General features: G+C 52.4%; 1 protein-coding gene across 1 annotated transcript in view; it reads right to left on the reverse strand.

The window, feature by feature from the left end:
* SLIT1 (slit guidance ligand 1) overlaps positions 1-25,000 on the reverse strand; it is a 169,908-nt gene that overhangs the window by 53,509 nt on the left and 91,399 nt on the right. Inside the window, exons 5-9 of the mRNA XM_068961341.1 lie at positions 5,063-5,134; positions 3,917-3,988; positions 3,264-3,335; positions 2,577-2,740; positions 97-244 (exon numbers count right to left, since the gene is read on the reverse strand). Coding sequence (XP_068817442.1) covers positions 97-244; positions 2,577-2,740; positions 3,264-3,335; positions 3,917-3,988; positions 5,063-5,134 — 528 coding nt within the window. The remainder of the gene's footprint in view (positions 1-96; positions 245-2,576; positions 2,741-3,263; positions 3,336-3,916; positions 3,989-5,062; positions 5,135-25,000) is intronic.

Here is a 25,000-nt window from a genome sequence, read left to right on the forward strand (position 1 = left end):
GCCCAACTGAGGCAAAGTGTAGAGGGGCCTTGGGGTAGTGCCCGCTCTGGCTCCTCCCTGGACCACCAGAGCCTGGCCGGCCCTGCCTGTACTCACATCTCTGTCATGGCCTCGGGCAGATTGGCAGGGATGGCGGTCAGGCCTTTGCCACGACAATCCACGATGCCGTTGCTGCAGGCGCACATGGCCGGACAGGAGCCGGAGGAGAGGGTGCAGGAGGGCGTGCGCCCTGCCTCCCCCTGGCCTGCGGAAACAGCGCCCGATGTTTGCTGAACTTGACTCTGAACCTAACTCTCTGGTGTGAATTGCACACTAAGAAATCCTAGCCTCAGTTCTGAAGCTCTGGGCTCTAGTCCAAGTCAGTGGACACTTCTGGCTTGAATATAAGAAGGACCATATTTTTCCAGTGCATACTCTGTGCCACATGTTGTGATAAGGGTTGTGCGTGTAACATCTCATTGACTCCTACTGCACAACCCTGCAAAGAGCATATCATCGTGGCCACTTTCCAGGTGAGAAAATGGAGTCCTCGATATCAATCTGTGCAAGTGACACCGCTAATGAGTGGCGCATTCAGGGTGAAGCCCAGTGTCTGATGTAAGGGCCCATGTCTTTTAATACTGATATATCACTTATACCGAGTGTACCGTCTCAAGTGTAGAACTGATCCAATTCCCGCATATGGATACAGTCACAGAACCACTCCCTCAACATGGAATATTTCTATCACTCAAGAAGTTTCCCTCATGTGCCTTCCCCAAGGTAGCTAGTGTTCTGAGATCTCTCACCAAAGATTTGTTCTGCTTGTCTGTGGACCTGAGCAAAACCAGACCGCAGGCTCTCTTACATCTGGTTTCTTTTCACTCAAGGTAAAATTTTTGAGATTCGCCGATTATACTGTATGAGTACACAGTTGTTTCGTTTTCACTGCTGAATCGTGGTCTATTGTATGGCTCTGCCATCACTGGCTAATCCAGTCTCTTGCTGGTGGACATGCGGGTGATTTCCAAATTTGGGATATCAGGAAAGAAACTGCTTGGCTATTCTCACCCCTGTGTTTTGCATAACACACGCACATCCCCAGCCCAGAGCTGCAGGGTCGTGTCTCACACACACAGCAGCCCTGAGCACAGGGGCACTGGTGCTGAGGAGGAGGAGACAGCCACCCCACCCCATCCCCAGCTTCATGCTGAGGACAGGACGCCAACCTCTGTGTGACTGGTGGGCTCGGGTCCACAGGCTCGGGAGAAATGGGCAGCATCTGATCCCCTGTCATGAATCTGTGAGCTGGTCACTTACTCAGTGAACATTCCCTGAGCATCTATCTCTGTGTCGAGTGTGAGCAAAGCACTAAGAAATGACCAGAGAATATGGCGCAGGCGCCCATGTGCTCATAGACCTTGCAACCAGCCCACAGAAGTCCCATCTGGGGCTCTGCAGGGTGAGGACCAGGCGAGGCAGCAAGGCGGGGAGGGAGTCCCCAGCAGGGGAGCAGCCTGCCAGGAGGCCAAGGTGGGAGGCACCTGCTCCCAGGAAGGGCGGAGATGAGCCCACGGGGACGGAAGAGTGAGGAGGCCACTAGATGGAGGAGGCAGAGATGGCCTGGCCCAGCCTCGAGGAGCCGGAGGCCAGCTTGGACTCTACCAGGAGCACCGGGAGGCTGGGTTAGGACAAAGAAACAGTAACCAGTCCAGATTTGTCCATCCCGTTAGGTTTTTCTGGTTGCAGTGTGGAGACTGGAAGGACCAGACAGGAGGCGAGGTGGCCAGAAAGAAGGCCCTCACAGGACCCCCGGTGGAAGATGGAGGTACAGGCTCTGGAGTCTGCTGCTGCTGCTGAGTCGCTTCAGTCGTGTCCGACTCTGTGCGACCCCGTAGACGGCAGCCCTCCAGGCTCCCCCGTCCCTGGGATTCTCCAGGCAAGAACACTGGAGTGGGTTGCCATTTCCTTCTCCAATGCATGAAAGTGAAAAGTGAAAGTGAAGTCGCTCAGTCGCGTCCGACTCTTGGCGACCCCATGGACTGCAGCCCACGAGGCTCCTCCGTCCGTGGGATTTTCCCAGCAATCTCGCCTCAAACTGAGGCTTTAGGTCCAATTCAGTGACTTTTCAAAGCAGCACAATGAGGGAATGGAGAGGCAGGAATAGGAGCGGGAAGGAGTGGAGGAAGTGAGGGGTGGGGGTTGATGGGCTGGAGGGGGGGGAGGGAGGAAAGGGCTGCCAGCACTGGGTAGAAGCAAAAGCGAGGCATTGAGTAGAAGGGATGGGGCAGAGGGACAAGGGGCAGGCAACAGGAAAGGACTGCTGGTGGGGACCGGAGGGGAAACGCAGTGGAGACAAAGGCAACGCTTGAGAGCAGGAGGTAATGGCTGAGGACAGGAGGCGGTGAGTCCGGACAGGAGACAGTGGGTGAGCGTAGCAGATGGCGTGTGGTCCAAGAGGCGTCCACGGATGAGGACAGGGGGTCTTGGGTGGCCCAGATGGGAATGCGTGGTGACAGGAGGCCCTGGGCGGGAACAGGAGGCGGGCAGGAGGCAGGGGATGGGGGTCTGAGAGCCCCAGCAGGGCCGGCACCCACCTGAGCAGCTGAACTCACTCTTCTGGACCTCAGCCACGTTGAGGCCGCGCAGGCCAGCGGGGCCCGAGCACTGGGTGAAGAGCCCGACGGCTGGCCGCTGCCTCAGCCACTGGGAGAGCCAGGCCAGGTGGCAGTCACAGAACAGGTGGTTGGAGTGCAGGCGGCTGCAGGGGATGGGCGAGGACAGGGAGGCTCACAACCAACCTGGGTCCCCAGCCCCTGGAAACATGGGGGCGGAGCCCCTCCACTCAGCAGGGGTAGGGGGTCAAGCCCACTCGGTCGGGGTGCAGCCTACACCCAGCCAGCTTCGCAGCTCAGGCCCCAGCTTGGAGATTATTTGAGCAGGGGGAAGCCTCCCTCCTCTCCCAGCACTGGGGGCAGCCCTTTGGCTAGAGTGTGCCCCGTGAGGACACGCTCACTGAGCTCACAGACACCCTCCCCTCATATCACTTAACTCACCTTCAAACCCAAAAACAAATTATCTGCTGTCCAAGGGAAACATCAAACATAAAAGACATTCAATGTCCTTCCCTTCTAGATCACTCCCCCTCCCCCAGCTCCACTCAGCCCCCGCCCTGGGGTGACCTCTGGGGTCACAGAGGAGGCCGAGCTCTCCCCAGCCCCACCCCGAGCCCCAACACCTTCACAGCTGGGCGCTGTGCTCTCGGGCGCCCCGGGCTGACTCACAAGGTCCGCAGCTTGGGCATGTGGTTGAAGCTGGACACCGGGATGGTGGTGATGTTGTTGTTGTTCAGGGTCCTGAGTGGGGGAGGCAGGAACCAAGGTCACTTAGCATCAGCCCAGCAGGAAGCTGTGTGGGAATGTGGGGACCTGGCTTCTCTCTCACATTGCGCTCACGGTTCACCCTCAAGGGACCAGCGCTGGGCTGGACCCCAGGGGTTATGCCAGAGAGCCACCCTCAGAGGAAAACCCTGAGCTGGGACAATGACAAAGAGGCAGCTGTGCCATAAACTCTGAGGCTGGTAGGAAAGGGGACGGGGAGCCCGGAGGGGAGGATGGGTGCGGGCTCTGGCTGGCTTGGAAGAAAGCGTGGGGCTCACACAGACAGAGGGAGGAAGAGGAGCCATTCCGGCCTTGTGTGTTAGAAACTCTGGAGAGACACAGCCACTCACTCTGGGGCTTCATCACAAGCAGTTTAAGCCTGGGTCACGCTGCCACAGGCAGGATCCCACGAGCACGAGCCCTTCTGTCCGCGGGCAGCAAGTCCTGGCCTAGAGCCCACCTCCCAGGTACCCCCGCCTTCCGCGCAGCTGCTGGGTCCCTGAGGCCTATGTCAGCTTGCTCTCCTCCCTTTGCCGCCCTTCCTAGGCTTTACTTACAGCACCTCTAACCCCCGCAGAGCCCGGAAAGCTCCTTCCTCAATGCAGCCAATCTGGTTCTTGTCTAGCTGTCTGTGAAGCAAAGGAACGTGGTAGAGAGGACAGCACGTTACCTATGGCAGGGATGACCCAGCATTCCACCCAGCGCTCCACTAGTTCCAAACACAGAGGCCTGACCCCAATCGTTTGTCCAGTACACACACAGCGATCCAATTGGTAATCGTTAATAAAAGCTTAAAGTCTTTCTTATTTTTAAAACAGTAAGTATAAGCAAGAGTTATATTATTTTCCTCTACCCAACCTTGCACATCTCCTGGGGAGCAGGTACCACCTCCACTTTAGAGACCACTTAGAGGGAGCTGGCAGCTGTAAAATGAGAGTCTATCGTAGGAGCCGTCGCAGCCAGACCTGGCAAATAGATTTCAGCCTGAGGGCTAAGAGAGACCGACTCAAGGCAGCTACCTGGCCTGCTGTGTCCAGAGTAAACTTAAGCTGTGATTGGGCTCCTTGGGGAAGAATGCAGTGATCGATTACCAGTGTCTACTACAGGCACCAGGAGTAGGAGGAGGGTGACAAGCATGCCAGGCATTTGCTATCACTACAGCAGTCAGACCTGGGGTGGGGTGGAGTTATAAGCTTGGACTAGAATAAATACGAATAGTAGGAATAAACCATTACATTTACACAGCATTCAACAGAGTGTATTCATCTCCAGGTCTCATTTCAAACTCAGAGCAAGCTTGTGACATAAATATGATGCCCCCATTTTGCAGAGCAATATATAGAGGCTCAGTGAAATTAGCTGACTTGCAACAGCTTATACAATTTAGACCCGCCAAAAAAAGGGACAGTCAAACCCAACTCTCCCCACCCACCGAAGGGCAAGGGCACAGAGACTGTTCATTTCAGTGGAACAAGAATCCCACCGTTGATGACACTCCTTTTAACTGGGTCCCCCAAGGCTGATGAAATGCCTTCAATCTGGGCATCTCCCACCCCAGATTGTTCCAGAAAACCATGCTGGCATGAGCCATCTCAGAGCCCAGACCAGCTCCCTGGCTGCCTGGGCTCAGGAAGACCCATCAGGATGCTGCCAGGGGTGGCCCTGCAGCCCCAAGCCCCCTTCCCTCTCAGGCTTATACTCACAAATTTTTGAGATCTGTAGCTCCACGGAAAGCCTTTCTGGGGATGGCCTGGATGGTGTTCTCACTTAGGTCCCTGTGAGGACAAAGCCAGAGGGAGAAAAAAATAATCAGAAACATCTCTCCAGAGCACCCTGAAGAGCCAGGGAGCTCAAGCGAGCCAGACATTACCCGGACCAGACAGAGCTGTGTCCTGGCACGTGGGACAGTGCTCAGCACACAAAGATCACTGGCAAACATTTGTCGAATGAATGAATGAACGACTCAGAGCTCAGGCCCCCACCACTGCCTCTTTTCTGGGCAGAGGGTTTGCAGCTGGAGGGTGTAGCCTGGAGCAGTGGTCAGAGATTGGCTCCACCAGCTCCCAACCCTTTACGCCAGATCCGCGGGAGTCAACTCGTTCCCGAGGCATCCTCCAGGGCTGCAAAGGAAAAAGCAGGGGCTTCTCGACAGAGCCCCCAGCTGCCCCAGACCTGTAGAGAGTCTTCTGATAGCTCTCTCTGTGTTTTACTGAGCAGGAACGGAAGCACCAGAAGAAGGCACAGCTGGACCCCAGGTAACCCAGCAGTAGGGAGCCCACCTAGGTCATGAACTCCAGGCTGGAGCTGACTCCAGGTGCTGCGGTCTTGGGGTCTGCGGTGACCAGGGCTGCTACGAAGCCTGGGCCCACCTGGGGACTAAGCATGCCCACCTAGGGAACACAGGACTGCATCCTAGCCCTGAGGCGTGGAGGGCAGGGACCATCCAGGACTTCATCACCTTCCCCTCATTAACATCCTGAAGTGAGAGAGAAGGCACTGCATAGACTTAGCAAACCGGCCTCCCCTTCCCTGGCAGGACTGGGCCTCAGGCTCCTGTCCACTTGCCTCTCCTCCCTCTCTCAATCCTCACTGCAGACTTTATAAATGCCCCTTTGCTTCCCACAGTGGGGATAACGACCGCCCCCAACCCCTGCCCCGCCCAGCACATCACAGTGTGGGCCAAATATGATCACCATCCCCATTGCAGGAAGTGGGAAAGGGAGGCAGCTTCTTTAAGGGAAAAAAGCTGGTGGAGGTGGGGTGGGGGTAGGGGGAGTGCTCCAGAAGCTGAACCTAGCAGCCAGGTCCCAGAACCTCCCTAGCCACTGCAGCTGATTTCTGACAATCTCTGATGGCCTGGGCTGCTGGTCCCAACTCAGGACCCTGTGTGGGACAGTTTGGCAGACCTCAGACCCTACTTTTGGGCTAGATCCACGGGGCTTTGACCATTTCCTTCCTTTCAGCCATTCAACCCATGAGCCTCAGGGTTTACCTTGAGCCCCAAGAACTCAGCCCACAGGGCTCCTCATTGGGAATTCCCTAAGCTGTGGGAACTACTCCCCTTGGCCTGAGTTTTTCTGGCTGAGACAATGAAACAGAAGCGCTGAAGCAGAGTGCACGGGGTCCTGACCTCGGAAAGGCTTGTTCGAATCCCATCTCCCTACTTCCTGGCTTTGAATCTGGGTCTACCCTTTTTCCTCCTGAGCCCTAGTTTCCTGTGTGCAAAGTGGGGGAACAGCTGCCCCTAAAACCCTGCCCCCCCAGACAGAGTGTGAGCCGACAGCTCTGAGCTCCCTTCTCTCAAAACCCCAGCCCCTTCTGCCCCCAGCCACCTAACCCACCCCAAGCACCTGCTGTCTCAAGGAGCTTTGTCACCATCACACCCCACCTTCCCTGCTCACTCTCTCCTTGAAAGAAGGCATCTCAAGCCTGCAACATAGACTCTCCTCTCCTCCCTAACTACATTTCAGTTGTGTCTGGCTTCATCTAACCAGCCTGTCTCTGTCCCAGCTAGCAGTTCGCCCTTCAGCCAAGCCTGGCAGGGAACTCTGGGCTGAACTCCCCACCATTATTCCATTTAATCCTCACTACAGCCCTGCAAGGAAGGTTTTTTATTTGTATTGATCAGTGTATTGATTTAGGCCAACCTTGTTCCAGAAAGGCTTGCAGGTGGCTTATAGGGATTTATAAAACAGCAAGAGTGCAGAAGTAAAAAGTAGGGCAAAGGGAAGACAAATCAATGGTGGACACCGAGCATGCAACATCACATGACCCATATAGCTGCCGGGTCCAGGACTGAGGGTGAGTGTGAAGCTTTCTGAGAGCCCATGCGTAAAGGGAAAACTGGTCAGTTAATTGCATCCTCGATACATGTATAAACTCAAAAGAATCAATTTCTCAGGAGGATAGCTGTTTTGGGCACTAAGATGCGACAAGAATTTCTCCAGGGGTCTTTGTAAAAAATGACTGAGTGTCCTAATCAATAACGTTAGATCCATATAATAAATGGGTTTCATGTGTCTGTTTCTTAGAGTAGCATCGCATTAAAGTATGATTCGGGCAGAGCTATTCTGTAAGGATGCACACCAGGAGCTAAGTGGGGAGAGGAGGGGCAAGAATGGTCTGTCAGAGGCAGGAGGCATGAGCCTGGCTTGATCCAGGAACAGCTGGGAGCAGGAGGGGGTGGGTGGAGGGTGTTGAAAGGAAAAAGCCTTGCCAAGCAGAGGAGGTGACAGTTACACCAGAGAGGGGTGTGATCTGATGGCCTTTTAGACATGGCTCTGGGGCACCAAAGCCTGTAGAGAAAAGATTCTGCCCCCAGTGGAAGCCAAGCGCCCCTTAACGAGGTGAGAGTCCAAGGCTGGCTGTGGGGATGGTGCTCATGCTGTTAGAAAGATTAAAGGAAACTGAATTTGAGACCCTGGGAGAGGCCAACATCTAGACCTCAGGGAAACAGCTGAGCCTCGGCAAGTCGAGAACATGCAGAGCGCTAGCAGAAAGGGCGGCGCAGAGACTCCAACCTCTGCAATGGAAGGGTCCAAACGCAGCCCCCGCTTCTGCAATTTACAGCCGTGGGCCCCGGAAGCTACACAGTTGGGAGCTTCAGTTTCCCTATTTGTAGTATGAGAGTTAAACTATCTACTCTACAGGGCTCTGAAGAAGATTAAGAGAGTTCATGTATTTTCGCTTCTGTTCGAGTCCCTCCATTTGGCAGTTTTTAAGAAATGTTGGCTTTGTCCCAACTGAAGCACGGTCCCCTAATCCCTTTGCTAAGGTTCTGTTGTTTCCAATTTTCTCACTAGTCACTAGGGGGCGCCAGAAGCCAACCCTGGACCTGGATGCCTGCTCAGCCATTTGGCAAACCCCAAACCATTCTTTACTTTTTTGCCCCAGCCGATCTCCTACCTGGTCAACAACTATTTTGTCTTTCCCAAGCCTCTGGGAAATAAAGTTCCTCATCTCCATTTTCACACGTTGGCACGCAAACTCCAAAGGTCCCACCTACGACTCTCCTCATCGTATTTCGCCAGGTCCAGAGCCTCCTTCTCCCTGAAAGTTGGTCGTTGTTGCTCCCATTCTCCTCTCTCGGTGACCTTATCAGAGACCCTGAAGTGAGGTGCATGCGTGGTCCCGGGTGTGTCAGAGCAGGATGCGATATACTGAGAGGGGCCATCCTGGAAGAAGAGGGCTCTGAGCAGCTGGTGCCCCAATCCTGGCCAAAGGAGGCCCAGGGCACACGGCCACGGGGCAGACAGCAGCTCAGAAGGCAGCCTCAGGCCGGACAGCAAGAATCAGATTACCAGAGCAAGGACGCAGCAACCAGACCAGGGACTGGTCTACAGGTAAGAATGAGGTCCTGGATTTCCGACAGGCTCCCAGAGATACAGATGCTGCCGGTCCAGGAAGCACACACTGAGAGGCCAAGGAGTAGCGGCCACTGGCTGAGAGCCACAACCGAGTGTCACCACGGTGACTTGAGGTCAAGGAGCCCTGTCTCACTCACTCAAATCATGTTGTCCTGGGTGAGTCACCTAACCTCTCTGGCCTCAGTTTTCTCATCTGCAAAATGGGGCTAAGAAGTGGCACCTACCTTGTAGGATCTGATGTGACAGGCACTGGGTGCTCTCCACACAGGCTGCCGTGCCCTCAAATCCCTTCCGCCACAGGACCTCCGCCCTTCCGTTTCCTCTGCCGAAACTACTCTCCTCCACTCTTCCCCTGGTAACCCCCATTCATCCGTCATATCTCAGTCTACAGACATCTCCCTGCACAGCTCCCTCTGCTACAGGTTCCCAAGGCCCCTGTGATTTTCCTTCTCAGCACAAATCCAGGCTTATAATGAAATATTTGTGTAATGAATATAATAAAATATTGATTTTTGTTTTTTTTGATTTAGCCTCCAATCTCTGGCTCCAGACCGTTGTATCCCTCCCTAGATGTAGTGCACGGCAGGGGCTCAGTAACATTTAGCTGAATAAAGTGGTTCCCTCCATGAGACTCTTGCAGCAATTCCTCTGCATTTTCCTGACTAAACAAGGAGTTAGGACAGGCCTTGGGGTTGAGAGGGGAAAGCAGGGACCTGGGGCAGGACGGCTGGTTCTGTGTCAGCTTTGTGGGACCAAACCTCTTCCCGGACACAGGGTATGGTTGTCCTTTCTCTGCCTGACACCCAGCTACGGAGAGGTCTGAAGGGGGGGCGGGGCGTTGCGCTGGAGAAGCACCTGTGGCCACTGGGGTTAGAATCAACTTGCCCTTCCCACATCCTGACATAACTCCAGTCACCACCCTCCATGGCTCTGAGGTGGTCCCAGCTGCATGAGCAGAGGGGTTGAGGAGCCTCTGACGAAGATGACTGAGTAACTCTCATGGGACCCAGAGGAGGAGGGGGAACTGGACCCCTGGAGTCCATGGAGGGGGTGGGTCTCAAACTCAGGGTGCAAATATTCCCTGCCTGAACACCACCCCCCAAGATGAGGGGCCCTGAGAGGCAGGCTGCGGCTAATAGCACCTTCCTGGAGTCTGGGACACCCCAGTGAGCCCAGCTGGGTCCCTTCTCTGCAGGGAGGCCTGCACCCTGGCTCAGGCACCCCAGTGAGCCCGGGTGGGTCCCTTCTCTGCAGGGAGGCCCGCACCCTGGCTCAGGCACCCCAGTGAGCCCGGCTGGGTCCCTTCTCTGCAGGGAGGCCCGCACCCTGGCTCAGGCACCCCAGTGAGCCCGGCTGGGTCCCTTCTCTGCAGGGAGGCCCGCACCCTGGCTCAGGCACCCCAGTGAGCCCGGCTGGGTCCCTTCCCTGAAGAGAAGGGGCAGCAGGCCCACACCCTGGCTCAGGCACCCTCCCAGAAGCCCTCGCTCCTGCTGCCCTCCTCCCGCCAATCCCTCCAGCCTCCGCCAGGGCTGGGGAGGCGGGGGCTGGGAAGCAGAGGTTGAGACCTCATGTTCTCACTGCTAATCCCCCTTCACGCTCTAAGTAGATTGGGTCCTGCCGGCAGCCTGGCCTCTGAGGGAATCAGTGGGGGGCCCAGCCAAAGTCAGACTTGGCCTGGGTTCCTGCCCCCACCCGACGGCCCCACTGCAGAGCTCGGGGCCTGCTTGGTCTGCCTCTCAAGACACACGGAGTCTCTGGGCAAACTGGCCTGTCCTCTCGTCTGACTGGTTATCCTGAGCTCACCCAGTGTGGAGCCTGGAGGAAACCAGCGCAGCCTGACTACTCCAAGCCACCCAGCACGGGGCTCCTTTATCAAATTAAGGACCTAAGCCTTGGAGCAAATGAAGGCAGCTGAGCACTTACCCACTGAGGGACCTCATGCCAGTTTCCAAACCTCTAGAGCCTCTGTCTCCTCCTCTATAAAGCGAGAATAATCATGGGGCCATGGTCTTAACTGAGGCTGTGTGTGTGTGTGTGGTACTCTTGACTGGGGCGGGCAGTCGACTGCCACTGCTAATTGTCTTTACGGGCCTTGGGGCTGGGGGTGTGGGGAGAGTCAGGGCTGACAATTCTAGGACTTGGAATCAGGGACAGGGGTGAGGCTGGAGGCTGGCCTGCCGCGTGACCTCAGGCACAGCCTTCAGTTAGTTCCCAGCACCTTGGTCTCCACTTTCGAAAGTACCAGCCTTCCTAAGAGGTCAGGAGGATGGAATGACACTTGGGTGGGCCCAGCTCGGAGCAGCTTCCCTCACGCTGCTGCTGCTGGTGTAAGTGCCACCCAAGACCCCTTGGCGGGTGACAGTACCCACGTCTCTGGCACCTGGACCAGCAGCAGCGGAGCCACCTGGGAGATTCAGAAAGATGGACCTTCTGGCCCCACCTACTGAATCCGAATCTGCATGTTAGCCAGACCCTCAGTGATTCACATGTATATGAAAGTTTGAAACGTGCTGCCTCTGACGAGGGAAAAGTTTAAAACTGTCCCTGCACTGTGCGTGCATGCCCAATCGTGTCCAACTCTGTGCGACCCCAGAACCTGCCAGGCTCCTCTGTCCATGGAATTTTCCAGGCGAGAATACTGCAGTGGGTAGCCGTGTCCTTCTCCAGGAGATCTTCCCAACCCAGGGATTGAACCCAGGTCTCCTGCACTGCAGGCAGATTCTTTACTGCCCGAGCCACCAGAGGTTCCTATCCCAGCTGAGGCTAAAGGCTAGGGGTCATAGCCCCTGTGCCTGCCAGCATTTCATAGCCAGGAACAGAAGTGACAACTCCTATTTTTAGGGGTGCTGGGTTGGGGGAGGCTTGGACACAAACACCCCCACTGGGTAGAGAGAGCGAAGAGCAGCCTCATGCCACTGCCCACCTTCACAGGGAACAGAGGAGGCGCTCGCCAGCCACGACATTAGTACCACTGTCCTCCCTGCATCCCTGCTGAGGTCGGGGCAGGGCGACACTTGCTAAGAGGGCGTTGGCATGGAGGAAGTAATCCCCTCCTTTGAGAAGGTCAAGAGCCACTGCTCCAGGTCAGGGCTCAGGCAAGGGGCTGGAGACAGAGTCCCAGGGGTCTGCTCGGCACCCCAGGTCCCTGCCGCAGGAGGACTCCAGGGGAAAGGTTCATGGTGCCCCAGGCTCATGACCACATCTAAGGTGCGCCTGGGACCATCCCTCCTTTGTCTCTGCCTGTCCTTCAAGTCTCCCCTCAAATCCTACCCTTCTTACCCAGGAGGGAAATTAATTCTGCAATTATCCCTCCCTGCCCAGTCTCCCCAGCCTAGGGACAACATTCAGGTGCCCCAGAGTTACCCTTGGTGGGTATGTGGTATGTGTGCACACCTGTCTCCAGGTGACATTCAAAGCAGGTTCTTGAGAGACATTTGCTGATAAAGACAGGTAGAGAGACATTTGCCTGACTCCAGCCTCAAGGCAGGGACTGGACCTTTATCATTCATAAATCTCAGGTGCTCCTAGAAGAGCAAACTGAAAGCTTATCAGAGGCTGATTCTCAACATGGATGAATTTGTTTTGTCTCCAGAAGTCAAGTTTGGGTTGAGGGAAGGGGGAAGAATGCAGAAGAGAGCAGGGAGTGGGATCAAAGGGCACGCTGCCGCAGCTGGTAGCGTGAAGGCGGAACTGGCCCTGCCATCCACCGTCTAGTTTCCTTTGATTTTGGGCCCCACCCCCTCTGCTGTTGTCAAAACAAAGGAAGACACCCCACCCCACCTGGGAGCTACCTGGGCCTCCTCCTAAGGGTCCCGGCTGCACTAAGTGGCCAGTTCCCCTAGCTAATCTCTATCCTCCCCAGATACCCTCTCCTCTGCTCCCCTGGGGCCCTGAGTCAGGCCAGCTGGAATAAATGGCTGGGCCATTAGCTAAACTCATATCCCCCAAAAAAGCCTCACTGGGAGGAAGATGAAGTGCTGGCCAGGCAGTAGCTGGTCTAGGAGGAGAGCCAGGCAAACTGGATTCAAAACCAAGTTCAGAATCAACCGACTGCCCCTTTGCACCTGTTTCCTCATCTGCAACATAAGCTTATAAGATAAATAGACAAAGGCATTTGAGCATATCCCAAAGACTATCTGGCACACAGTAGGTGACAACTGTGTTGCCAATAAGGCTTCAAAATGACCCCTACTAATTGCTGGTGGTCCAGCTCTGACCCCCTCTCGTTCTCCACCTTCTCCTCCTCAGATGCTGATAACATTCATGGAATTAAAGCTCTCACATGCTCTGCGAAGACTTAAGATTTGTTAAAGCATCGAGCACCCAATATTTTCCCAGGGAACTCCTGATGTCCAAACTCCTGTAGGTGGTTTTGGAGGCTGACACCATGGATGGCGGGGCTGGACCTTTGCAGAATAAATAGGCGGCTCTGAGTGACCAGTGCGTGCCAGGCACTGTTGGCAGGAGAGAGACTTTCCCTCTCATGCCCACAACACCACCCCGAAGTCACACATCCTCCTGTGGCCAGCTGCCCTCTCCCTCCAGCCTCACTGAGTTAATGTTGCAGAAAACTCATTAACAAGAGACATTAAACAGCCCTGGATCATGGCACTGTAAAACCAGCCTGGGTAACATTTCTGTGAACTGGGCTGTTTGTTATGCAGCTAGCAAGCATCATTGCAATCAATTCCCACCAGAGATATCAGAGGAGAGGTGCACACCCCCAGAAAGCAACCACAGAGCCCTGCCAAGGAAATCTGCTCAGAGGCTAGAGTCCCATTCAGGAGTGAGTGGCTCCAGGACAAGCAGGAAACAAACCAGCAGGCATAGGTCCCAGCCACCATGGCAAGGACACAGTAATGGAAATCGGGCAAATGAAGACGGCCAGCATAATGTAAGCCCCCCTTAATTCTTCTCCGAACTCAACCATTATGCACCAAGCCCCCAGGAAGCCCCAGGCATGCTGCTGAGCCCTAAGCAGGGATGCACTGGGGGAGATAATGCTCTTGTTCCAGACATCTTTGAGTAGCTAGGACCAATGACTTCACAGATTCCCAGTCCAGGCACAGGGAACAGTGAGACAGAAGGAGGAAAGAGACAGGGTGGGGCTTCAGCAGGAGAAAAATTTAAGACATAGGGGAAAGAACACGAACTTTGGAGCCAGATTCCAAAACTGGGTTTGATTCCAAGTTTCACCATTTACTATCTGTGTGACCTTTGGGAAGTTACTCAACCTCTCTGAATCTGGTTGTTTGTGTGTAAAGGGGAGTTCATCACAGCTCCCTCTTACCAGGTTATAGCAAGGATTAGATACCACATGTGCCTTTCATATAAAGCACAAAAATAGGCAAGATGAGTCTATGCTGTGGGGAGCAGGATCACGGTTACCCCATGCAGGAGGATTAATGACGGGAAGGAGGTACAAGAGGCTCCTGGGTGCTTATGATATTTTCCTTCTTGATCTGTTTGCTGTTGGTTATGTGAGTGTGTTCAATTTGTGGAAGGTGAAAGTGAAGTTGCTCAGTTGTGCCTGACTCTTTGCGACCCCATGGACTGTAGTCTACCACACTCCTCCGTCCATGGGATTTTCCAGGCAAGGGTACTGGAGTGGGTTGCCATTGCCTTCTCCATCAATTTGTGGAAACTTGGGAGCAAATAAGCTCGTGCACCACGACTATTGAGCCTGCACTCTACCCAGGAGCGGCAACTACTGAAACCTGTGTGCCCGAGAGCTTGTGCTCCACAAAGAGAGAAGCCACCACAATGAGACGCCCAGCACCACTGGAGAGTAACCCCCGCTCCCCAAACTAGAGAAAAACCTGTGCAGCAGTGAAGACCTGGCACAGCCAAAAATATAAATAAAGAAAATGATTTTTTAAATGAGTAAACATATCAAATGAGAGGGAGAAGCATGCCCTATGAAAGCCTTTGCATGTGTTATACATGGGCCTGGACTTTCTCCAGACTCTGAGGACATGGAGATTGCTATGCATACTGTTTGCCAAGACCAGAGATGAAAGCGAGCTTGGGAGAGGTGTGGCCTTTCCTGGTTCTAAAACCAAGCATAAAGGCCTCGTACGGGTCCCATAAAGCAGCCGAATATTTAAAAAAAAAAAAAAAATCGGGACACTTACCAACATCCCCAAAGGAGGCTCGAGGACATTAAGTTGCCCCCTTCTAAGTCACTTGCCTAGAAGCCAAGTCACAGATCAGCCAGTTCTCCAAAAGGCAGTTTGCTAAATTTCTTTGTTTCCTTTACCAGTTTCATTTTAGTTGGGTTGTTTCCCATTTGTCTTCACAAAGGCCTTTCAGGGGCTATTGGTTTTTCCCTGCCCCGGCTCCCTGCAGTCAAAGGAAGAGATTCGGGAGGCGTTCACCATAGTTCAAACACCTGGAGTGTGGCCAGGGGCAAATGGATCAGTTCTTAAAGTACCATCATAAATGCAAAACGCAAACCAGTCAACTCACACCGAGGAGTTAAAGAAAGTAAGTCATTTTGATGAATTGGTCATTTGACAAATTGGCCATTCAGTGAATTGGCTTTGGGCAAATTGGCTTTTAGCAAAATGACATTTGGTAAATTGGTCTGCTTCTGACACAGCAATGTGTTTCACAGGGCAATTAGTTATAGACTGCCAGTCCAGGCTCACAGCCTGAAACCAGACCTCAGGAGAAGTCATTCTGCAGACAGGTCAGCCCCATGCCATGCACTGCCCTCCACTGGCCTGCCTTGAGCCAGGGTGGGTTTTAGAATATTCTGAGGGATGCATGCATGTAGGCCATCCTTCATTCATATCATTTTTCTCAGTTAAGTTTATGTAGACTCTGACGGCATATTCTTTGGGTTGTTCCCTCATAAGGACCTGGGAAAGGTATAGGCAGGACCCAGTGAAGTTTGGGGAAAGAGAACCAAGCACAGGGACTACAGAACTGGGCAAGCAGAATCTAAGCTGTGCTCGAGGAGGGGGCCTCCACTCAGGGCAAGTGATCAAGTTGCTAGTCTGAGCTTCCCCAGGGAGAACTTGGAGGCCCAGCCAATGCAGCAGGGAAGCTAATGCCAGAACAGATGTTTGATTGAAGCCCATGGCAGCACTGGCCCACCAAGGAGGCCAATAGGGCATCACTGAGGCCCTGGGGCATTTCCAGTCTTCTCTCCCCTGGTCCATAAGGAGAAAATGGGGCCCATTTCTTTTACCCAAGACCTCACCCACTATCTCTCTATCTCCTTCACAGAAGCTCAGGCTCTGTCTTAGGAGTTTCTCAGAAGAAAAGGGGAGCTTGGGAGACTGGAACGGCACAAGGCCAGCCTCCCCAGAATATTTGCAGCCCCTCACTTCTCCACATACACTCCACATACACTCCCCTCCACATGCCCCAAGGGCAGGAGACCCTTAACTACCTCCAAGATAGGCAAAAAGACAGAGCTTTGCCATGTTACTGGGCAAGGAAGAGGTCTAATTGGCTGAGTGTGTTCTGCAAGTGGCAAGAGCGAGAAAGCCCAGAAAAGCCCGGATCTGAGGTTGATTTGGGGCAGCTGTCCATGGTGCTGAACCCTCACAGCAGCCCTTCCTTTGCTCAAGATTAAAGACATACCTTGGTTTCTAGGCACCTTCTACCTAGCCCACACACCAAACCTTGTATAGTAAAGTTTTTTTCATAAGCCCACAGAGAGTCTGGTTCATAGCATACACGCAGAGGGTCGGGAGGGCACTGTTATGAGGATCAAAGGACCCATTCCTAGACTCAGGAGAGGCAAGTGCTGAGAACAGTCCACATCACTAAGCAACTTCTAGACAGAAGTAAAGCTTCTACCCCCACTTCTCCAGAAGTAAAGATCCTGCCCACTTCCCCAGGAGTAAGACCTCTCACTTCCTGCACATGGAGCAAAGCACAGAGAAGGGCTGAGAAACTGTCTGGCCATGCTGGAAATAACTTCCCCCAGATCCTTTCACAAAAGCCACTCATTTTAATCCCTAGAACCTTAATGATCTTCACTGATTCTTGTGGTTAACACACATTTACTATTATTGATGATGATAGCTACATATACTGAGCATTAAGCCTGGCACTGCATTAGGTGTTTTATATGTTTTATATATATTATCTCACTTAGTCCTCAAAACAGCTTTCTGAAATCAATACTCTCACCATTCTGGTGTGGATATTGATGGTGGGAGAGGTTAGGGCATGGGATAGGGGAGTGTGGGTAGAGACGATATGCGAACACTCCATGCTTTCTACTCAATTTTTATCTGGACCTAAAATTGATCTAAAATATAGTCTATTTTTAAAAAAGCATCCTCTCACCATATCTGTTTTCCAGGTAGCATAACTGAGGTGTTGTAACTTTCCCAGGCTGTCTGACTGCAGAGCCCACAAGCTAACCCACTATGCTACACTGGCTGAGCACATTAGAATCGTCAAAGTGACAGACAGGTGGGCGGGGAGGTATCTAGGAGCATACACATGCCAGCAGTGACATTTGATACATGAACTTGGTGGGAAGAGGTGAAAGCCTAGAAAGCAGAGCATGATAATGAACATTCATAATGTTGACAGTGAGCCATCAAGAAAAGGTTAAATTACGTTCAGGACCCTCTGTTTTAGAACTTAGATAATTGTATAATGAATTTCAGATACAAGTCATCAAAAATGACACGAGGTTAGCATATCTTCCCAGAGAAGCCAGGCCCTGGGGAGAGCAGGATGCCAGCCCCTGCTGGGATAAGCATTGCCCAGGGACCTCTCCTTATACCTGGATTCCTACAAATATCTCAGAATCTGTCATTTCTTTCAAACCCCTGTAGGCTTGAAAGACAAAGAGGTGAGTGTAGGAATCCTCTGGTGAGGGGCTTCAATCACAAGTCAGTGCAGGCATGCAGCATCCCCTGGGCCTCTGAGAAGGAAAGAGATCTGGAGCAGGGAAGCCTGGAGGGAGGATCCAAGGCCACCAGCCACTGGCTTCTCACAGAGTCTCTGGCACACTCCCTGGCAGAATAAATGATGACCAGGGCTCCTGCCCTCCCCCATCTTCACCTAGGTGTGGGAAATGAGGTTAACTGCAAAACCTAGAACTCACAGGGCATCAAGACCTTCTGATGCAGTGGCTATGGCCAGCTTCCAGGAGAGACAGACAGAGGGTGGCAGGCTCTGACCAGCAGTATAAACACTAGAAACTGACGTCTACACTCAGAAACTATCGTTTCAGCATCCCAGTTTACTCAATTCCCCGTTCTCTAGGAGGGGTGTAAATACCTTCCAACTTTTAGGAGGCTCTTGCAGTCCTTCCCTCCCCCAGGGAATGGCTGGGGTGACCAGGTACCCTGCTGTCCTGCCTTATCCACTCCACACCCCAGACCAGGAGTCCCCCACCTGTAGGGCTACAGAGCCTCAAGGGCCCTACAGTTGTTGCTGCATCTGGGCATCCTCACTCACCCCAGCACCACCTGCAGACTGAATGAGAGTTACGTAGGACCCTGGGCTCCACCTCTCTGAGCCTTCTTTGCCACAACTGTAAAATGGAGAGTAAGAGTGCTTATCTCAGAGAAGCGCCATGAGGATTTGGTAGGTCAGTTTGCAGCTTAAAACTCAATAAATGGTTATTGCTCTTCTTATTTCTTTCACATAGGTTGTGATAAATAAGATAGATATCCAGTTAAAAGAACTGATGGATTCATAAGATCCTCTTCAAAGACATGATGTATTTTCTCAGCCACCTCTTAACCATATCCATGTTTTTCTTCTTAGCACTTAGCATAGTTTTAATCAATTGATTGTTCACAGTATTATTTAATGTTTATCTCCTCAATTAAATCATGCATTCCATGAGGAAAGGGCCATGTCTGTTTACTGCCTGTCTAGCAGAAAGGTGGGATTCAATAAATATTTGATGACGATTGTGGCTACTCAAAAGATCAGACTAGCATTTGAGAGGTCCATGACATCGTGACATTAAAAACAGGTCCCCTCCAGGATGAGGCACGAGGCCCGCCACTGTGACCCCACACATGGCTATTGTTCCTCTGTGGAGCCTGTTGTCCAGCAGAGGGCAAGGGCTCTGAGATGGATTCATACCTCCTTGGTGACAGTTTCAGGTGGGAAGGGCCACAGCCCCTAGGGAGGAAAGCTGAACAGCCTCTCCAGCCCCAATTCTGACCATGGTCCACTCTCTGTTGGCCCACCTCGCCGTTCCGTCATCCCCCCCACTTACCCACTCCTCCACATCTCACAACACCCTCTGCTCTTTCCATCCCTGCACCTGTCACATTGCATGTCTGCGAGTCTCTCGCCTCCTGATAATAATAATGACAGCACAGATGTCAGGAAGGATACATCTGCCCTCTGCCTGCCTCCTGGAGGAAGGCTCACCAAGGCGAGGGGACAGGCTATCACTTGAGCCACATCAACAAGGGGGCACAACCACACCGCGACAGAGCAGGTACACAGACACACCCCACCCCCTCACTCCCCACACACCTGCCTAAGTTCGCCTTTCATTGCTTTCACCTCCTGCACCAAGCGCACATCCAGAGGCAGAAGCACTCCAGGTCTGATTTCAGCTTGGGGAGCCCAAGGCCTCTGGTCTAACTCTGTACTCCAACTCAAGATGACCAGAGCTCTGTACAGGGGTGGGGGTGGGGAGTCAACCTGGCCAATAGTCCCCATTTTTCATCTTTTATTGTTTGAGAACAAAGCCAGTTTGGAGAAAGAGCAATGGGAACGAGAGCCTTGCTTTTCAAAGTGGGATCAGAGAGGTGTAGGGTTGGTATTGATAGAAATACAGAATCTCAGGTCCCACACCAGACCTGCAGAAAAAGATCCTACATTTAATAAGGTGATTTATTCGCACATTCAAACTGCAAAGCGCTGGATAGAGCCATGGTTCTCAAATTTGGCTGCCTACTGGAACCATCTGGGGAGGTTTAAAAAATCCTAATACCTGGGCCCCACCCCCCAGAGATTCTGATTTCATTAGTTGTGGGTGGAGCCTGGGCACTAGAATATTCCAAAGCTCCCTAGGAGATTCTTAAGTGCAGCCAGTTGCAGAATCCTTTCTACACAAGTGGCCTCTAACACTGTAACCCTCACTCCCCTCACCTGGCCTCCCCGACCCAGGACACCCCTCCCTTACAATGCCACCTCTTTCTCCAGTCCTTTCTCTCCCAGTATTTCCAGTCCCACTGAATGACTGGTGCTAATCGATACTGACGATAGTGAGCCTGGTAATGACTGACAGCCTCAATCCTCGAAGTACGCGCATTTTAAAAAGATTCCTGACTCAGCCTTCATCAGTGGTGACATCCTATGTGTTTGAGGAACATAAAGGAAACACTTTGAAGAAAGACAACCTTCTTGGTCACCCTAAAATTATTAGCCTTCTCTGTTCAGCCAAACTTACTTACTCAGGAAAAGAGCTATTTATAGCATGGGTGAAAGTTTGCTACTAAATTTAGCTGGTTGAGCAAAGTTACCTGTGTATGTATTTATCTGTGTGTATGTATCCAACTTTCTATCTCCTTCTGATACTGGGCTGTTCAGGACGTTTTTGGTTGGAAGGAAAAAGAAGAAAAGGGAAAAGGAGGGTTATGGAGAGAAGAGAGTTGAGCAGTGTGGGACTGACATGTACATTGCTATATTTTAAATGAATAACCAACAAGGATCTACTGTATGGCACAGGAACGCTGCTCAATATTCTGTAATAACCTACATGAGAAAAGAATCGGAAAAAGAATAGATGTATGTAAAACTGAATCGCTTTGCTGTACATCTGAAGCTATATACACTGTTAATCAACTGTACTCTGATATAAAATAGACATTTTTTTAAAGGGAGAGAGGAAGAGTGCATCTCAGGAGCCAGAAGCAGGTGCTGGGGGCAATGCTGGGGGTGGCAGCATCCAAAGGTGACCACTTCCATGAAGGGAAAGAAGTGCCATATCTTATACTTCAAGGTGGCTCTAGTATTTGTCCCTGCACAAATACACTCCCGTCATCTCATGAGAGGCCATGGGAAGGGTTTAGACACCAAGGGAGGGAGGGGCTGCACCAAGTTTATTTATCAGATGAGCGGTAGAAGCCAGACCAGAAGCTGGAATCCCACAGGCTCCCAGCCTGCCAGTGCACCTTGGGCTGTACCCTGGAGGGAGAAAGTGCAGGAAAGCAATGGGTAGCAACCCTGCGAGAGCAGAGACCAACTCCCAGGCTCAGGTTCCATGCAGAGACATCTACGGAAAAGCAAGGGCACCAGAGACAGAAAGACAAGAGTTTAATAAAGAAAAATGGGCAAGAAGAGAAAGAAGTGAAAGAAGCTAGATGAGAGAAAAAGACAAGGAGAGAGGCCAAGACCCCCAGACTGGGGCTGAGGCTCTGAGGTGGAGATGGAGCCAGTGCTCGGCTCCGCAGAACAGCGAGAAGTGGCACTGAGTCCATGTTGCGCCTGACAACCAGCTAAGGTGCAAATGAAAAGAGCTCAGTATGAGAGCCTGCTGGGGCTCCTTGTGAGTGCCGGGCTCTGCCACCTGGCCTCTCTCAGGCAGACCTGCGGCCCGGGGATAATTTGCCCATGGCTGGAGGTGTCAGGCTTGGATGATGAGTGTGAAGCCTGCAGGTGACCTGCCCAGGGGGACACATCCTATGTGACTAATCACCAGGCAGAGGTGGGAATGGAGTCCTGGCCACTGCAGCCGTTTCCTGGCAGAATCAGATCTTGAGTGGAGGGCTGAAGGGAAGGGCTGTCCTCACTCATGGCAGGGGAAAGAAGGGTTTTGGAGTGAGAAGGACCTGCAGCTTGCCTGGCTGCAGGCTAGGGGACAAGACACTTGGAGGTGCAGGCTGCCATCATGGAGGGACAGGGTCACGGGGAATGGTGGTGCACAGAGTGCATAGTTCGTGTTCTCTCGTGCACACCACAAATCCAGCAAACTCCACATGTGAGTTAAGAGTAGAAACTCTGCAGCCAGACTGTTTGGCTTTGAAACCTGGCTCTGCCTCTTACTAACTGGGTGTCTCTGAGCTTGCTACCCAACCTCTCTATGCCTTGCTTTCTTCTTCTGTAGAGGGAGAATCATAAACAACTGTTCTATGTAGCTCACAGGCTGTCGTGAAGGCTCAATGAGTAAATATGTGTAGAGAGTTCTGATCAGTGCCTCTGGAACATGGTTAAGTGCCAGGTTATGTGAGCTGGCATCACCCTTGCCACTGCTGTTCAGGCAGCTGCTGTGGATGCTGGGCTCTGGGCTGGGGGCTCAGGCCACAGTGACTGGGACAAAAGAAGTTCATGCTTCTGTGGGTTTCCATTCTGCTGGGGGAGAGAGAAAATATATAGTACAACCCCACACCTGCCAAGCTGATTTCAGAGTCGGATGAGGGCTTTTAAGGGGACAGAACAAGGTCCCACACTGGTGAGTGACTGGGAAAGAAGGAGCAGTCTGGGGTCAGGGTGGTCCGGGTCTGCGACGGGCAGGGGAGTCAAATGGTCAAACGGCGAGTAGGAGGGAGCCAGGCAGAGTGTTGGGGAAGAGCGCTCCAAGCAGAGGCAGCACTTCCCGTGAGGTGGGAAGGAGTGTGAAATGCCCAGGAACGGAAGAAAGGGCAGGAAGAAAGGGCAGCACCGCCGGCACGCCAAGCAGGAGCAAGGACCCGTGCTGGGAACGCAGACAGGGACCAGCGATGAGGGCGTTGAGGGCGTGGCCGGGGGATGGGCTGGGCTCTGCAAGAGGTAAAGAGGGTCAGACAGGAGAGGCCTAAGATCTGATTAGCATTTTTCAAAGAGACCTAGCTGCTAGGTGACTGAATTATGGAGGAGCTGGGTAGAGGCAGTGAAAGCAAGCATTGGGCCCTCTTGACAACTGGGAAGTAGATTCTTCGTGGTGAGGAAACTGAGGCTCAAACAGCAGCTGCAAGGTGAAAGGGGTACAAGGAGAGACCAGAGCGGCTACCGTTTATTGAGTACTCACATCTGGCAGGCTCTGTGCCCAGGTACTTGCCCTGTTGCCATTTACAGAAGAGTTTCAGTTGGGAGTCTGAGACCATGCAAATGGTATTGGAACATGGTTAGGCCCTCAGGTCAGGCTGACTTCAAAGCCCATGCCCTTGGCCCCTGAAGTTGCCCTCTGCTGTTGCTGGGGGTTGGGAGAAGACCCTCGAGGGGGCCTCAGGTTCTGAACACATCCTCAGGGCTCTGTCCTGCTCCAACCCTAGGATGCCTGTCTACTTCACAGATGGGAACTCCCCACTGTGATGAGAGGTGGGTCATTCAATGTCAGAGGTGGGGCTGGAGGCAGAAAACCTTTATAGTGTATTTAGATCATTGACCTAAGTAGAGAAGATATCTACAAATTGTGCTCCTATCAAAAGTTCACTCTGGCTTGATATAATTCTACCATGTAGCCCCAGAACTCAGAATCTGTCTCTTGCAGAAGGCAAGCACTATAGATTCAAAGCACAACTTTGAGGGTTTTTTTCCCACCTAACATTAACTTTGCAGCTGCGTGAGAAAACCCATCACTGTAGGCCTGTTCAGACATGTTCCCTGAATCATTTCCACTGTCTTCTCCCTGAAAGGGAGCCTTTCCTGATGTCTCTCCATGAAGTTGGCTAGGCCCCCCAGAGACCTTACCTTGGTTTGAGTCATTACTACTGATCAGGGCCTATGTGCTGTGAAGCAACTCGGGAACCTATGGATGTTTGTGTGGTAGAGTAGCAAATTACTGCTGTCTGGTAGAAAAGATAATGTCAAGGGTTAGTTACTGCCTGTAAGATGTTAATCAGTTTTCTATCTAACTTTGTCATTTTATTTCAATACTCTCTGTCTTTCACTGATTATAAGCTCTCAGCGCCTTAAATGCTCCTTGGAACAACTTTACCGTCCTGCTGGTTTTCTCATTAATGAGTTAAATAATCACAATCACTTTCTATTTGTATGAGAGGCATGTTTCTAACTTTTTTACAGTCATGCTTTGGCAGCAATTTTATCTTCATCTTGCAGATGAGACCCCTGGGGCTGAGAGGAGCTGGTGAACGAGCTCAGTGCACGGAGCCAGCAGGTGTGGAGGCAGGATTTGGATGCCCCTCGGTCTGATGCCAAAACCCCTGCAGGTCTCATAGGGCATCTGAGCTGACAAGTGCCTTCTTAGAATGATCTGATAAAACCCCTGCATTTTACAGGAGACCCTGAGACCAAAGGGAGAGAGAAGACTTGCTCGCAATCAGGCACTGCTAAGGAGAAAGGGCACCTTCAGCCGAAAAGATGTTTCTCCTTTAACTGCTGCCTCGTCAGCTTTCGTGTGCTCCATCCTGGCCACCCACAGGGAGCAAGAAAGAGTGCCTGCCCCACAAGGGACTCACCCAGCTGCGGGACCAGTGAGGCATCTCCAGCACAGAGCCAGTCCTCAGAGTGTCAGGCAGGGCTCTGACCCGAGTCCATAAGGGCCCTGAGGACCAGAGAAGGGCTGCCAAGGTTTGTGCACCCCTGGAATTGAGAGCAAGTTTCACCTATGTGCACAGTGCATCAGATTCTCAAAGGGATAGGGCTCCAAATAGATTATGAATCCTGCTTTAAGACTATCTGTAGAAGGTCCCTATTGGAGAAGGCAATGGCACCCCACTCCAGTACTCTTGCCTGGAAAATCCCATGGACGGAGGAGCCTGGTAGGCTGCAGTCCATGGGGTCGCAAAGAGTCGGACATGACTAAGCAACTTCCTTTTCCCTTTTCACTTTCATGCATTGGAGAAGGAAATGGCAACCCACTCCAGTGTTCTTGCCTGGAGAATCCCGGGGACGGGGGAGCCTGGTGGGCTGCCGTCTATGGGGTCGCACAGAGTCAGACACGACTGAAGTGACTTAGCAGCAGCAGCAGAAGGTCCCTGTTAGAAGCAACAGAGCTACCCGAAGGAAAACACATTAACGTCTACGCGTGTGTACAGTTAGCCTGCTGAAGTGGACCTGGTGGCCATGAGAACAATGCAGTTCAAAAGTTATTTTTTGGGGGTGGCCATTCTCACATTTCATTTTTTTAATATAAATTTATTTATTTGAATTGGGGCATTTCATAGGTCAAGCGCCTGAAAGGCTCAGAATCTCTACAATTGCATGTGAGAGTCTCAGGCCTAGAGACACATGGACGCCACTCTGGTGGCTCAAAGAGCAGCCAAGGCCCAGAGGGTCTTGCCCAGCACAACGGGACATCAGCTCCCTGAGGTAGGGGTTCTGGTCTGTTTGTTGATCAGTTATCCTGGCATCCAGAAGAGAGCTGATATATTCTCAGCAAATATGTAT

Source organism: Capricornis sumatraensis, chromosome 23, assembly GCF_032405125.1.
Source record: "Capricornis sumatraensis isolate serow.1 chromosome 23, serow.2, whole genome shotgun sequence".
Taxonomy (NCBI): domain Eukaryota; kingdom Metazoa; phylum Chordata; class Mammalia; order Artiodactyla; family Bovidae; genus Capricornis; species Capricornis sumatraensis.